The 17210-nt window shown below is 44.7% G+C and overlaps 1 protein-coding gene across 1 annotated transcript in view; it reads right to left on the bottom strand.

The window, feature by feature from the left end:
* ACADM (acyl-CoA dehydrogenase medium chain) overlaps window positions 1-17210 on the bottom strand; it is a 450379-nt gene that overhangs the window by 80598 nt on the left and 352571 nt on the right. The window contains exon 11 of the mRNA XM_085602258.1: window positions 2383-2631. Within this exon, the coding sequence (XP_085458384.1) occupies window positions 2383-2631 (249 nt within the window). The remainder of the gene's footprint in view (window positions 1-2382; window positions 2632-17210) is intronic.

Consider the following 17210-nt stretch of genomic DNA (forward strand, 5'->3'; position numbering starts at 1 on the left):
AACTTCCCTATGTTTCCTGCCAACGTTCTGTGTATGTTATACATTCGTTGAACAACCCTGAATACATAAAATATCAATTTGCTTCCTTAATTAGTTATTCATAGCCTAACCAATGAAATACAATAAGTAGGTATTTCTAGAAGTATCTTGTTCACCACAATATTGATTGGTCTATGTGTTTGCAACGTTGCCAATTCAACCCAGTTATGTCATTTCATCCCATAAAACGTGTGTGGCTTTAGCACCCTGAAGCACTACAAATGCTGCATTACTTTGGAAAATTGGGAGTTCTTTCTGGAATTCCTTAGAAGGAAGACTCTGACTCTGTTTGCGGACTTATACCTACAATCTTTCCTTGTCTTTCCACCTGAACAGACATGCCCAGTCTGTTTACCGATTTGTTTTTAGGCTTTCCTTGGGTTTACTTCAAAAACCAGCATTATCTTAGTCTTGTAGCAGAATTATACTTTGAATATTTTGTGTAATGCAAACTCTGAATTGACTACTTACTTTTTGCTTTCTGTAAATATCATATTTTTTAATAAACCCATGAGGTTTTAACCAGAAATCTTTTCTCGAGCCCTTGACTTAGTCTTACAATGACCCAGAAAGTCCTACAAAGACTTAGACAGTCCAGATCTTGTGCATCAATCCTGTTAATCAGTGTCGACACACATGTAGGTCATCACTTCAAATGCATTTTTTTCCTGTTAGAAGCCCCAGGAGGTTTTTAGATTGGCTTCTATAGATTTTTAATCTTTGCATAAAGCGCCCAGCTGCATTTTGAGCTGCATATAGTGTCTTCATCTAGTATATCAGGAGAAAGGGGTTTCCATAGTCTAATTTGGAACTAACCAGTAGGTCTCCCACCATGTCATGGTTTTCTAGTGTGATGTAAGGGAAGGTTTTTTTTTTTTGTAGTTTTTTTGGAGTAATTTATTTTTTTTCAAATGAGACCCTTACTACAGGTCACATCTGTGACTGAAGGGTGGTATACTTCGCATCCAAAATGACTCCCAGGTTTCTTTCTTTTGACTTGATTGTGTGTAGTGGGCTAGGGAGGAGGAGTTAGGACTATTAACATTGGTGTGCAGCATGGAGAGTCCATTTGTTTGAAGGGTTCAGGGAAAATTGACCTTTGGCAGGAATTATTTGGCTACCATCATTTCAAAGGCCTTTCAGAAGGATAAGAAATTTAGGAGTTGGAAGGTGTGTTAGTGTGTTAAGTGGGTTTTGTAAGTAGTTGCCAAACCTGCCATCTCTTGAACAATTAGAAGCATTTAGTTGCAAGGCCCCAATTTAAGTCTTTCGGAAATGTGGCTCCCAAAATGAGAGAAAAAAAATACTTTTAATCTATTCCGTGATCAGCTGACGTTCTGGTAAGACAACAGAAGCATGTACAGTCTTCTTCACTCTAATATTGCTTGCTTATTGTGAAAATGCTAGTGTCCTCTTACTCGAAATCTCATTCCCTACCACAAAAGTAAAATTGAGAATTTCTGAGAAGGAACATCAGTAGGATAGGAGGCTACAGACTCCCTTACTTTGCCCAGTCGGGGATATCTGAGATATGAAGTAAGCTTTAGACTTAAGAAGGACTGAGCAGTCTGTGACGGGAAGCATACCCCTTCTATTTCAACTCCCGCGTTGATATTTGCAGTGTGCCACTGTGGCTATGGTTTGAGGCATGATTGACAGGGACTCTGACCCTCTACTCAAAACTATCCTATCTCAGCCAACACGGAGGACTTAAAATCCACACTTTCAATAGTTTGAAAAGGTCCTTATGCTACCACCTTTGAATGCTGCCCCAATGTATCCCATACATTTGGAGAAGGTGTGCAGGAGTAGGCAACATCCATCTCTTCAAGATGTTGCATAGTGTCTCCTCAGGTCATCATCTTGACTGCTGGGGAAAACTGCCATTACAGTGTTTTGTAGCAAATACTAAAGGATTCGGTTTCCTTATGAGCAAGTGGGAAATTTAAACATTTCTGACCAAAAAATAATGAACGCCTCAACACAAATGGCAACAAATCACTCAATAAGACAGCAAACACAACAGTACTTTCATGTAACTACAACACTCATTCACACAATTGCCACAGAGCTGAGGGTCATAAACATTGTATTGGGTCCCTTTGCCAAACACAAACCGTATATTGCACAAATAACGGGCAGGTCACATGAAAGAGACCTGGCTATAGGAAATCATATTGAAACCCTACTCTGGACAATCAAACACCACATACATCATGCTTTGACCTACAGTAAACTAACTCCAAGTGGACGACGCAGACAAACTAATCCAAAGGGCCATATCAGCAGTCACTGCAAGCTATTCGACAGCTAGTTAACATAACAACTGCACAATGTGTTTACCTGGTAAATTTTGGCATCCCTCATCAGCTTCTCTACTGGATAGTCACTGTTAAATCCATTGCCGCCAAAAATTTGAACGGCATCAGCCGCATTCTGATTTGCAATGTCTCCAGCATATGCCTTCGCAATAGATGCATAATATGTATTCCGTCGTCCAGCATCAATCTCCCAAGCCGACCTCTGATACGCCAATCTAGCAATTTCTACTTTCATCGCCATTTCTGCTAGCATAAAGGACACCACTTGATGCTGTGATACAAAGAAAAACACATTGAGTTATTTTACAATTAAATATAATTTCTTCACATACACATCTGTTAACATAATGAATTTTGAAAAAGAACTGCAATAAAATGAGCTAAACGAGTAGCTCACGAACAGATGGCATATCAACAATAATGTAGGAGCCATAAACTGGAATATTCCAACAGTCCGGAATGGGACGGAGTGAGGTTTCGTACATAGTCCTTGTGATAATCATGGCAGCAGTGCTAGTTTCAGCTCTATATGGCCAACTTCAAAGCCACAAAGTACAACAGCAAGCAAGATTGATCAGTGAGTTAACACTCACCTCTGACATCTAGAGGCCAGATGTTTGAATCCCAGATAAGCCAACTCTTCGTTACATCCTTAATGAGATTGTAAATAGTGTGCCAATAAATTGTAACAAGTTACTCAAAGCATTTTGTAAAGGTACAAGTGTGGTGTAGGATACCAAATATAATGCAAATTATTACTGGTTTTTGCAAATACCGGAGGTATACAGGAAGAGCCAGGGCAAGATGTACACATAAATAAATCAGTCAAAAACTCTGTTTAAGGGAAGCTGTGGTGCTTTGCTTAAAGAAAATGCAATTCACTTAAAAATCTCAGCTGAAGGCATGTTGTGATGGTAAACAAAACCTAAAAACCACCAAAGTGTGACAGTCATGAGGAGGTTTATAATCCGGTTTATATTTGTATTTCTGCATTAGTCAGCAGGAGCCTTTGCGAATTATAGGAAACTTCATGGATACATATAAAAAGAGAAGTAGGAGCAGCAAGGGGCAGGCAGATGCAAGTCTGCTAGAATTCTGTGGTAAGGGAGCAAGGCTTTAAGGCAAGATGAGGACTATACACACTGTATTCACACAGCAGTGAGTTTCTTTCTTCATCCTACTAAGTGTTCATTTATCGACCATTAATTACCACCTCCTATACGTAAACAGTTAATTTGGTTTTTATCAAGCTAGTGTGCAAGTCAGTTATACCAAAGAGCACAGCCTATCAGAAAAACACCTTAGCAGAAAAATCACTAAACAGGACATTAAAGAGTCTTCCTTAACCGAGACAGTGACTTCAGGGGACCTTACTTGTTTTCTTGAAAAATATTATTTTGTATCACTTCTGTTAGCAGGCTTGTGTCTTGCTCTTCCTAAGGGACGCTTTCTAATCAAATTATTATATGTTTTTTTTGTTTTCTTGCTGCATTCAGCAAAGTTCACACTTTAAAGGTTTGATTTGAAAGCTATTAGTCTTCCAGTGGGCCAAAATGGGTAAGGATACTACTGCACCAGGTGCAACCCATGGACATGTTGCCTAGGGTTTACACTGTTGACTTGCTGCATTTGTGGATCTAGGATTGTCCACAGAGGCAATGATTCTTTCTTTCATGTTTGTTTCAGATTGGCTTTCGCCATCATGAATGAGTGGTCCTAGTTCAAGTTTTGTCGGGGCAATTAGCTCTTTTAAACAATACCTTTACATAAGATGCTAACCAGCGTCTACATATTCCTTTCACAACACTGTTTAAATTGGGCATACCATTTGTTCGACAAAATCGTTGTACCTGAAATTGGGTGACAATTTTCAATTGGCCAGACCCACTCTACCAAGATCACTAGCAAAGCTACTTACGCTCGGATGGTTTCAATGGACCTAGACATTCACCCTTGACCACCTCTCTCCAATCATACCTAATCCCAATGCACATAATGTCACAGAAAACATAACACCACTGTAAGAAATAAATATGAACATTACTGAGTACATTACTAAGGGCATTCCTCCCCTCTACATCACATGATCTATTCTGCTCAGCCCAGAAGCTTCTGGGGATAAAGAACGGCCTTCACCCAGGTCAGAGTTGATTGAGAAGGGTTCTTGACCTTAGGGGCCAGTTCGGCAAAGATCAGCCAGCTCAGGGTTTGGATTCTGACCTAGTCCTATTCTCAACCTCGTTTCCCAAGGATACAGCAGTCAAGGTATAAAACTAATAGGATAGGTCGAGACGTCGCGATGGCAAATTCTACCTTGGATTACCTCTATTTTCCTAAACTTTCAAGGAGTCTGTGGACCCGAATTGCTGGATTGGCTACTACAACCAAGACACTTTTGGTGAGTCCACCCTTTTACAGAAGATCAACATATCTCAGGCTGGGAATAAAATGATGGGAGTGGGGTTAAATCCGAACATAGTGCACACAAGTTGATCCCAAGAAGGATGAGGGGGCACCCAGAAGGGCCTAATCTTCTCTCTCAAATGTAGCAGACAGTGGAATCTGGCTGCAGGGGGTGGACATACTCATCGCCATGTCTTCTACCTTAGGTCAAAAATGGTTTACTCTTTACTAGCGTTAGTGAGGAAGTTGAAAATGTTTACAAAATATTTACCACATAATATAGAAACGTACCTAAATGTGAACATAGAAATGCATAATAAAGTAAACATTAGAAATCGAGCTTTTATTAAATGTGCAAAAGTGAAAGTGCTGCTTAAATTCTGCAGAAAGCTCTAATTTCTATCATTTTTCAAACTCTTGGCAGCACTATTCTTTTATCCTTCTCTATTCCTTTAAAAGAATAAATGCCCTTCATGAATAGTGATTCAACATTATAACTTAACTGTAGAGCCTGACCTTTCTGTGAAATATGCCATTTGTAGCAACATGTATTTCTCTTTTCCTCACACCATATGACAACTGTCTTTAGATTAGTTTCTTTGCCACCTATTCATAATCAACAAGCATATTAATGAAAAGAAATTGCTTGCTGTAGCTTACAGTTTGTGATCTAACCAGGACATACCAGGATTCGAATGTTTCATTCCATAGAGCAGCTTATAATTACCCGATGGGATACTAAACAGTTATTAGAGTAGGCTTGCAAAAGGTTCTCATGAGAACTTTCTTTAGAGTAACTTGTTGTAATACGTTGTAGCCACCTCTGAATGATTTTATGCCGACATGGACGTTAACCATAGGAATCGAGGACGAAGACGACAGACCATGGGAAGATCTTTCCACATTGGATGATTATGACAGTCACCTTTTTTTACAAAAGGTTTAGTGGCTTTTCGATATAGTACATGTCCCTAGCTAGTGAGCCAAGACCTTTTATGTACTCCTACCCTGCCATGCACTTATTGAACTAGCCTGAATTGCCATAAGATATTGCTGATTTCCTTGATTTATCCTTACACAAGTGAGGAGACTTTGTTTTTACGCTGAACATAGCTACTGTTGTGGTTCTCCTTCTCTCCGATTTAATGAGTTGCTACTGCTGAGACTCCAGAACTACCCTTTATGGAAAGTTTGATCCTTTATTTCGTTATCTGACTTTGCTCCACAACTTACTTGCTCGTTCCAGAAGGAACACTTTATGGGTTCTTGTTAGTATAGGATAGGTCCTTTAGCTTACAACAGGGACTATATTCTAAATGGAATATGCTGTTATTTTCTATGCTTGCTCTAATGACTCTTATTTTGATTATTTCTGTAACTGATTTGACAAATCCAAATAAAAGAAACAAACACACTGACTCATCTATTAAAGGGAATATAGACTTTTGAACCTCTCTTTATTGCTTGAGCATCAAATGCAAATAATGACGACTTTGTGAAATGCTCCATTCTAAAACGGTAGCAAAGATTAATCGTTCTAGGAAGGTGCAGAACTTCCAGGTTCGCTAAGTTTAAGGTGACGCAATTTGTGAAAGTATTGATAAGATTTATGCTCTTGCATTAGTAAGACATTAATGGTGCTGACATTTGGAATATAGTGGCGTTTCTTGAAAAAGAAAAAAAGAAAAAAAAAAAAGGTTTGTAGTAGTTAGGGGCACTTAGAAAACAAATACACGATTCCATTCCATGCTGCCATTTCTACTAGCACAAAAACTACCACATGGTGATCATCACTGGTCACTTTCTCCCAATTCATATTTTCATCTAACCGATGTCCACAACACTTTATAAGTGAATGAGCAAGGAAATTAATTTGTGTATCTTTGTTCAATCTGCACGTGTGCATAGTTGAAAGACCTAATAAAAAATAAAGTGAAATTATAATCGGTCATTGATTTTTCGTGATGTGTGATTTTGCAGCCATTACCAGAATTGCGTACAAGGATCATTTGCTTCAGGATTTTGGCACACTTTCCTTTCAGAGTACAATATGCCCGGATACTATGTAGGACGGCATATTTTTTTTAAAAACATTATTTGTTCAGAAGCACCAACTTAGGTCACTTATAAGACTGTACATGTTGTTTGAGGTTGTAATATGTAATGGCATCAAAGAGCTGACACTCCCCATGAGTGCTTGAGACTACAGTTACATGAGAAATCAACATACACAAGTATTAGAAATGCCAACCGGTCTGGCAGCAAACAGTATGGCAATGTGTAGCATTACCAGTAAATACCATGGGAATAGATAAACTTAAACATAGTGGTGCACTCAAAATACAAAGAGAAATGTGTCTATCCACAATTCCATCATAACTAGTGAACTATTGATGAATTTTGGAACCCATCAACCTAATAAGTTGTTTAACATTAATGTCAATAATTAGGATAAAAAAAAAGGAGTGTTAAGAATCCTAATCAACATGTTTTTGATAAAATGTTCAAAAATCTCAACACAAACCATTTCATTATCGTTTTTATATTATTTCAAATAAGATCAATGCATCATGTAGTACAAATATGGTTATCTGTGTTTTTTCTATTTTATTTAGATCTGTTATTCATCATGATTATACATCACCGGGCGCATCGTATTCCCCAAATTAGCATTCACGGTCCAAATCAAACACATTATAATAACATGGTCTTAGGTTATTCAAGGTTTTGGCAGACTTAACTTTGTAGCACTTGAGGACATTTGCTGTGAATAGCATAAGCAATATTTATCTGGGTAGGTTAAATTCTAGTAATTTTTGTGTTAGTTTATTTTGAAAGTTTCTTCTTACTTTATAGCACTTGAGGATAAGATTTCTGGATTAATTATTATGAGGCTGGTTTCTGTTTGTTAGTTAGTATGATGACACCCATAGGTGTGGTCAAATTTCCATGTTTGTTAAGTATATGGTTAAATGAGCTCTTCCTTCCTCAAAATCTATAATCAACTACACACATGGTTATTTTCTGATAAAAAGTGTCAGTATTTATAATTTGGTAATGAGGTTTGTTTTTGCTAATCCACAAAAAATATGTTATGTATATAGGTCTAAATAAAGTTTGGATTTTAATTATCATTAGGTGGTAATATGATGTGTGTTCGATTTGGACTGTGAAGACTAATTTGGGGAATACGATTTGCCCGATGATGTAGAATTGCGATGAATAACAAAGGAACATAAAATACACTTAGAAAAAACACAGCTGGCTATATTTGGTACACGCTGCATTGATCTTATTTGAAATAATATAAAAATGATAATGAAACGGTATGTGTTGATATATTTATGAACATTTTATCAAAAATCGAACGTTGATTAGGCTTCTTAACACATAATTGATCTTAATTATTGACAATGTTAAACAACTTTTTGGTAGGCGGGTTCTACAATTCATTAATAGTTTACTAGTTATGAAGGAATTGTGGAACGGAACATTGCTCTTCTTTTTCTTTTGTTTTTGACGGTCGAATAATTATGGGTTATCAAGTTTTTCTCGTGTATTTTGAATACTTATTTACTTGCTCTTCCAATATGGGATTTCTTTTGAAAGGGCACTTTGGTAAAAGGAATATGCTACTTCCCAGTATGCATCTGTTCTTGGCATGTAGAGCTGCATATCTACACACTTTGCATAGATCGCCATCTGGTGTTGGGCCCGGATGTTTGCAGTTTGTTTTTCCTTTTGGAAAGTCTTTGGAAGTCACGAGGTCGGTGACTCCTCCTCTGGATCGTATTGCGCATGGGCTTCGGCTTCATCCTACGATTGTTTTTCGCCAGCAGGGAAAGATGGAGCGTAGTAATCACAGTGAAGAAACCCATGTGTGTTGTATCTAAATAAGATAGACTGGAACAGATACAGGTAGCCGGGGAGGCGGGTGGGCGTGTGTAGATCTGCAGCTCTACATGCCAAGAACAGATGCATACTGGTAAGTAGCATATTCCGTTCGAGGCATATGAGCTGCAGATTACACACTTTGCATAGACTATATAGCAGTTCCCAACCTTAGCGGCGACCACCGGTATCTGTTGCAGTGGTTTGAAATAGTGTTTTTAGTACAGCCTGGCCCACACTAGCTTGTTGCTTGGTTTGCACATCTACACAATAGTGTTGAGTGAAAGTGTGCGGTGTTGACCATGTAGCTGCTTTGCAGATATCATCTAGTGGGATGTTCCCTAGAAATGCCATGGAAGCCCCTATCTTCCGTGTAGAATGGGCTTTAGGGGGCACGGAAAGCGTTCGTTTTGCTCTGTGGTAGCAAATCTGGATGCATTTAACAATCCACCTAGCTATCCCTGATTTTGAGATGGGGTTGCCGTTGTGTGGTGAGAGAAAGAGACAAACAGTTGTTTGGTCTTTCGGAAAGGTTGTGTTCTCTGGATATAGTAAAGTAAGGCTCGTTTGACATCTAGCGTGTGCAGAGCCCTTTCTGCAACGGTCTGAGGTTGCGAGAAAAATACTGGTAATTCTACAGATTGGTTTAGGTGAAAAGGGGAAATGACCTTAGGTAGGAATTTTGGGTTGGTACGGAGAACCACCTTGTTCTGGTGCATTTGAAGAAAAGGTTCTTGTATGGTAAGTGCTTGTATCTCACTAACCCTTCTAAGGGAAGTGATGGCTACAAGGAAAGCTGTTTTCCATGTGAGGAATTGCAGTTCGCATTTATGCAAAGGTTCGAAGGGAGGCCCCATCAGCCTTGTGAGAACAATATTTAAGTTCCACACAGGAGAGGGTGGTACTCTGGGGGGAATTATTCGTTTCAGGCCTTCCATGAAGGCTTTAATGGCAGGTACTCTGAAAAGCGATAGGTGCTGCCTGTTTTGTAAGTAAACTGCAATTGCTGCGAGGTGTAGCCGAATGGATGTATAGGCTAGATTACACCTTCGTAGGTGGAGTAAGTAGCATATGATGTGTTGTATAGACACGTCTAGAGGATTGATTGTGTTGTTATGGCAATAAACAACAAATCTTTTCCACTTGGCAGCGTAGCAGGCTCTAGTGGTAGGGCGTCTAGCTTCTCGGATGACATTCATACAGTCTGGGGGAAGGTTTAGGTACCCGAATTCTAGGATTTCAGGAGCCAGATCACAAGGGGGAGCTGAGCTGGGTCCGGGTGCCTGATCTCTCCATGGTTCTGGATTAGGAGGCATGGTGAGAGGTGTAGCTTTTGGTGCGGTACTACTGAGAGTTCCAGCAGAGTGGTGTACCACGGTTGTCTGGCCCAAGTTGGAGCTACTAGGATTAGTGTGAGGGAGTGCTGTTGTAGCTTTCGCACCACTAATGGAATGAGTGGGAGAGGCGGAAAAGCGTACGCAAATTTGCCTGACCAGTTCATCCATATCGCATTTCCTTTGGACAATGGGTGTGGGTATCTGGAGGCGAAGCTTGGGCATTTTGTGTTTTCGTGGGTGGCGAAGAGGTCTATCTGTGGATGCCCCCACATTTGAAAGAACGGATGTAGAACCTGTGGGTGAAGTTCCCACTCGTGGATCTGTTGTGTCTGTCTGCTGAGCAGATCTGCCACGGTGTTTTGGACTCCTGGGACATGTTGAGCTAGGAGAAAGATTTTGTGGGGAATTGCCCATCTCCATGTGCTCTGTGCTAATTGAGAGAGCTGTGGAGAGTGTGTGCCGCCTTGTTTTTGAATATAATACATGGCCGTCATGTTGTCTGTGCGAATGAGGACTGCCTTGCCTGAAATCTGTGTTTGAAAAGATTTTAGGGCTAGAAAGATTGCTAGTAACTCCAGATGGCTGATATGGAGTAACTTTTGTTGCGGCGTCCATGTGCCCTGCACTGTGAGGTGTAATAGATGAGCTCCCCAACCGGAGAGCGATGCGTCCGTTGTTGGTATTATCTGGGGAACCGGGTCCAGGAACGGTCGACCTTTGGAAAGGTTTGTGGTGTTCCACCACTGCAGAGAGCGATGGGTGCGACCGTCTACCAACACCAGATCTGTCAGTTGCCCCTGGGCCTGGTTCCATTGATGTGCTAAGCACTCTTGGAGTGGACGCATCTGGAGTCTTGCATGGGGCACTATAAAAATGCAAGAGGCCACCATCCCCATCAGTTGCATAAACACTCGTGCTGGAAGGGAGTGTTGAGGTATGAATTTTTGTCGCAAAGCCTGAATGCTTGCAATCCTGGCCGGATTGGGGTAGGCTATTGCTTTTGAGGTGTCTATGGTGGCACCGAGCTATTGTTTTATGTGGGATGGTGTTAGCTGGGACTTTTGGTGGTTCACCGTGAAGCCTAGTTGGTGAAGTAGATGGATTGTGGTGGCGGTGTGATGTACACATTGGTTGTATGAAGTGGCTTTTATCAGCCAATTGTCCAAGTATGGGAAGACGTGAATGTGCTGTCTTCTGAGGTGTGCCGCCACCACTGCTAGGCACTTGGTGAATACCCGTGGTGCTGTTGTGACTCCGAACGAGAGCACTTTGAATTGGTAGTGTTGTCTGTCCACTTCAAATCTGAGGTACTTTCTGTGAGCATGGTGTACTGGAATGTGGAAGTATGCGTCTTTCAAGTCCAGTGTGGTGAGAAAGTCGTTCTGGGAGAGGAGCGGAAGTACCTGCTGAAGCGTTACCATGTGAAAATGGTCTGAATGTATGTATGTATGTGTTTAGGGGCCGGAGATCTAGAATAGGTCGTAAAGTCTGGTCCCGTTTTGTTATTAGAAAATATAGGGAGTAGACCCCCAACTTTTGCTGATTGACAGGAACGTGTTCTATTGCCTGTTTTTGTAGGAGGGAGATTACCTCCTGCTTTAGCAATGTTGAATGTTCTTGTGACATTGGGCGTTGCCTGGGTGGAATGTTTGGGGGGGTAGATGTTAATTCCAGGCAGTATCCTGACCGAATTATTTGGATCACCCATTTGTCTGAGGTGATGGTCTCCCAGACATGAAGGAAATTTGTGAGTCTGCCCCCGACTGGAGTGGAATGGTCTGGGGGGGGGGGGGGGGGGGAAGTCATTGGGTAGTAGGTGTGGCAGAACGGGCGTGGTTTGTTTTGCCTCTGCCCTGGTTGTCGTTACCCCTGTAGCCGCTGTGAGGCTCTTGCTGTCGGCGGCGTCGAAGTTGGACTAGGACTCACCAAGCCTTGGCAAGCGGAACCCACGAAGAACAAGGGACTTGCTTCTGGTGCAGACCAGGAAGGTCTGGGGTGCTTCTTCTTTGCAGAGAAGCGGGGGCCAGTCTGGAGGAGCCAAACCAGCGCAGAAGATTTCAGGGAGCGTCGTCACAGAGGCCACTAGCCAGCGGGCAAGCAACCGGACAGACGCGGCAAGCAGGAAAATGCTGAAGGGCCCCACGCAGGACTCGTGGAGTGTGGGGGGCTGATCTTCGGTGCAGTTGGTGCTTGGGGTTGGGGCTTCTCAATCCCCGGTGCACAACTTCGAGGGTACCTCAGAAGCTGCGCTGTAAGTTACTAGCCACTTTTCCCAGGTAGCCGGTCCCACTTCGCTCGTCGCCTCCACGGATCTCAGCTCTGCTGCAGATGTGGATGAGGGTCGGAGAAGTCTGGAAATCAAGGCTCTGGTCGGGCTCTGCAGTCGGTTCCTCGTCGAACGTTTCACAAAGCTAAGGGTAGTCTCTTGATGGTGCCTGTTTGCACAGGGTAGCCACTCCTTGGCTACAAGGGAGATTCTTCAGTCTTCTTCTTTCGTCGAATGTCGAAGGTCCAGAGTTTCTGTTCAGTTTTGCAGGTTCAGGATAATCTAAAGTCTTTAGGCCCAACTCCCACTCTTATACTAATCTGGGGGGCTGGGATACCTGCTAGGTCACGCCTTATGGGTGGGACCTGGGAGGGGGTGGTTACACCCACTTCCCTTTGTCCAGTTTCGCGCCAGAGCTGGGGCTGGAGTGCCCCAGCGCCGGTTTGAACTGGACTATGCAAGGAACACCTTGTGTGCCCCAGGCATGTCTCATTCCTTTCAGCCCACCCTGCCCCAATACACTAAAGGCTGTCTGGGGAGGTGCTAGCACCTCCCCAAGCAGGAAACCTATTGTCCAGGCCTCCCTGGCTGGGATCACTCCCAGCTGCAGGAGGTCAGACTTGTGTCTGTGGCAGCAGCATCCATTTTGTGATGCTGAGGCTTTGGTCAGAGGTTACACAGCAAAGTAGGATTTTAACATGTCTCTCCCTCTAGAAGGGAGGAATAATATCCTCATCACCAGAAATGGTATGGGGGTATTATTCCAAAGTGTTAGACACCTTACACGACATGTTTTGATACAGCCCAACCATAGTTACCATAACCGTTTAAGATTATAAGGCACTTTAAGAGTATATGGTAGGCTATATCATAGAACAGCTATAAGGACATGGTTCCGAAAGCTGCAGACAGGCTCAGCTCATGCTAGAGCACCATCTCACATGTTACCAAGCACTCTGCCTCCAGGATTGTTAAGGCCTGCCATAGGAGTGACTGATAGGTACACATGTGTCTATATATAAGGGTAGATATAGGCATACTATATCTAAGCAAGGGGTGATTACACGACCTTGCCCCAGCTGAGTGATCAGCCAGTTGTGTCTGATTGGAAGGCCAGACCAGGGGTGGCATAATACATGCTGCAGCCCCTGGTAGGCCTAGGGTACACCTATGCCCTGGGTACCTAGGGTACACTGTACAGGGTCCAATAAGGTGATCCTTACCAATTGGTTATGTACCTAGGGTACATGGAGTCCATTTTACAGAGAGAGCAGACAGCCTGAGACCCTGAATGGCAGGATCTCAGGCCAACTAAGTCGAAAAACCAGCTAGACACTAGGCAAAAAGTTGGGGGTAACCATAGTCAGATATCCACCTTCCTACAGCCGCCTCTTTGGTAACCTTTTGTAAAGGTGGTCTGAGTAGGGGACTTGTACGAGGTGGATGCTGTGTCTGAGGAGTAGCCTCTGGATGCACTCCGAAAGGATGAGCGGCGAAAGGAGCGTCTGGGCGGGTGAGACAGTAAGGCCCCCATGGATTTTGCGGTATCCGTGTCCTTTTTCATCTTTTCTAAGGCCTCATCCACCTTTGGCCCGAATAGATGTTCCTGGTCAAAGGGATGGTTAAGGATGGAGGCTTGTACTTCTGGTTTAAACCCAGATACCCTTAACCAAGCATGACGAAGGAGAAGGACGCTGGTGTTAATAGCCCTGGAGGCTGTGTCTGCTGCATCTAGGGCACAACGTATAAAGGTGTTTGTGATTGTTTTACCCTCTGGATTCAACTCGTTGGCTTTACTTTTATATTTTTCAGGGAGATGTTGCATTATGCTCTCTAATTCGTCATAATGAGCCCTGTCACATCTGGCCAGCAGTGCCTGAGTGTTTGCTATACGCCATATGTTGGCGGCCTGGGATGCTGTGAGTTTGCCTGAAGCATCTAGCAGTTTTGACTCCTTGTCAGGTGGTGGTGCATCACCTGACGCTTGTGAGTTTGCCCTTTTACGTGCCGTAAAGACCACTAAGGAATCTAGTGGCGCTGGTCCCCTGAAGTAAGAGGGATCAGGTTTGTACTTCTTTTCGATACGTGGGTGTTAGAAATGGGATTTCTGGTTGCCTAGGGCTTGCGCCAAAGCCAGGCAGAAACCACCACTCTAGTCAGGGCTGGTGAGTTACACGTAAAAGATAACCCCTGCTCACCCCCTTGGTAGCTTGGCACGAGCAGTCAGGCTTATCCCGGAGGCAATGTGTAAAGCGTTTGCGCGCGCACCCAGCAACAACACCCAAGGCCCACCACAAAAGAAACTCCACACAAGGTATTATATAAAAATAGCCTTTGTATTATACCAAACACATTAGATAATAACACACTTTACAATGTGCCAACAGGCACGGGCAGAATTTACAGGGGATATGTACAAGACAGGGCCGCCTGGACCACTGTCAGGAATCAGCACTTTTAGAACTAGCAATTAGAATATCACTTAGAACATAGACTGTAAATCACTGTAGCACACAACCAGTAACTACTGGTAAATGTTAAGTACCACCTACGCAACCCTAACCACCTTAGGAGAATATTGCGCAGGGAACCAGGACCTCACTAGCACCACCTGTACTAGGAGAAAAACAACCACCTAAGTATCACAATACCTGTAGGGGTATAAGCGCATTACACATGATGCATCACAACACATTCAGAGGTGTAGGGAAGGAAAACACATGATGTATAACATACATTCAGCGGTGTAAAAACAAGGCCCATGACGCATAAAAACACATTCAGAGGTGCAGGAAAAGACAATTGCGCCAAACTCACATAAGTCACCACCTGTGACTGTCCATAGGCCAACTGGCCTTGTTGGGGCTAGGATGCCCTGTGTCCCAGTGTCAGGGGCCTAAACGGAGCAGCTGCCCACGAAGTGCTGAGCAGCTGTAGAACAATGATGGGGCCAACGCTGGAGCCTTGCAGGCTCTGGCCAACTGACTGTCCCCTGAGCCCCTCTGGGCTCTAAACAAAGGACTGGCCCCTTGGAGCCTCGCTGGGCTCAAACAACAAGAAATGCCCCCTAGAGCCTCCGTGGCTCAAGAACAATGTGCCCCCGTCGTTGGAGTCCCTCTGGACTCTGAGCAAATGTGGGGGCCAACGTTGGAGCGGCCCGCTGCCTTCCGGGGCCGCTCTTATCACAAAACAAATGCCCCTCTATGTTGGAGCGCCTCTTGTGCTCTACGATACAAAGGCCTCTCCTGGGGGCGAAGGGGACGCTCTCGTCAGTGTGCCCCCGGAGTGGCACGGAATTGCGGCGCCGCTGTGGGGGACAGGGGCAGAGACTACAACCACACGGAGTCCCGCTTACCTGGGACTCCCGCGTTGTCTCCGCTCGGTCATTCTCCCGGGCACTACACCAAAAGGAACCCCGGAGCCCCACTCACCGGATGTGGGCAGGACTCCTCCGGTCGCCTTCCTCGTGGGCTTCACCTGGGACCCGGGACTTGAAGGCGGAGCCGGCCGGGCTCCGGACTTCTTCTTGCTTCTTCCTCTCCCCACCACCGGAGCGCGGGGTAGGCTCCCGTCGGCTTTCGGTTCGAGGCAGCCAATGGGAGTGCGGCGATTCTTCTCTGGGGCCGCCAATGGCAGCGCGGCCCTGGAGGTGTGGAGGCGGGCACAGTGCCTCCCAGGAGATCCCCGGGCCGGCCACGGCAACTCTAGCGTGATATGAGGGGTGGGCACCCTCGATACACAGCGCTCCTTGCGCTCAATGAAATTTAAAGCGCTCCCTGCGCTAAATACGGATAAAGCGCTCCCAGCGCTAGAGCCACGTAAAGCGCTTCCAGGTGCTAGAGGAAAAGCACCCCCAGGCGCTATGGGGACAAACTAAAGCGCTCCCCAGCGCTTTAGAAGGTCAAACACAGGTCTCAGTAAAAATAAAGCGCTCCCAGCGCTATCAGCAAGGTCCAGCAACAAAGTCCTGGCTAAGTTCAGGAAGGTAGGCAGGGGGCAAGGCTGGGCCTGGGGCCAGCTCACTGGGCCCTCCAGGCAGGAAGGCAGTCCCAAGTGGCGGTTCCTCCTGGCCTCCAGCAGCAGCAGCCCCCCCCCCCCCCCCCCAGATAGGATCCTGGAAGAGAACAAATTGTAAGGGGACACAGCCCCTTCTTATACAGTGAAACCCTTTGTCTTTGCTCAGGGTGTAGGGAAAAACCAGTCACAGCTGGTTTGTGAGCACCCTTGATGTGCTCAGCCCCTCACTCCATTCACTGGCAGGGCTAGGGTCATCAGTCGCACCACAGGGGGCGGAGCCAGCATTGTGTGGGGAAATCCCAGCCCTATTCACAGGACCCAGGTGCACCACTCCCTCACATCACACATGCTGATCTCAACACTCACCACCGGGGCAGACCCATCCAGACTCCTGGAGCCAGGCTCACCTGCCAGCTCCAGCCAATCACGTGTCAGCACCTTTACAGCACACGCACAGCCATGTCTAGAAGTGGCACTTCCACACTAGACACATACACGCTGCATTCATCATTGCGCAGCATTCCATCACACGAGTCCGCACATACCAGACTCGACCCTGCACACCCCACGCATCAGGAACTACCAGGGACACATACATTCCCCATGCATTCCTATGGGAGGGCAGGCCTATCTCACCACATGCACTCAGAGTGCGCACGCACTTTACTCTGGGACACAGGGGAAGTGCGCAGAAACCAAAAATCACTACCACCAGGTCACCAGTAAAAGCAAAAAGTTTAGGGGTGAACCTGTCAGAAGGGCCAAGTCCAACAGTGGGTTAAGGACCCTGGCTCTAACTGGGTCTTTAAAAACTTCTGCCGCATGCTTTACCAACCCTTTGAGCATGGGCAGTATGGAGGTGGACCTCTGCGTAGTATCGAATGTGTCTAGGAGGAAATCTTCCTCCACAGGGTCATTATGCATGTCCACCCCATG

This window comes from Triturus cristatus, chromosome 4_2 (assembly GCF_964204655.1).
Source record: "Triturus cristatus chromosome 4_2, aTriCri1.1, whole genome shotgun sequence".
Lineage (NCBI taxonomy): Eukaryota > Metazoa > Chordata > Amphibia > Caudata > Salamandridae > Triturus > Triturus cristatus.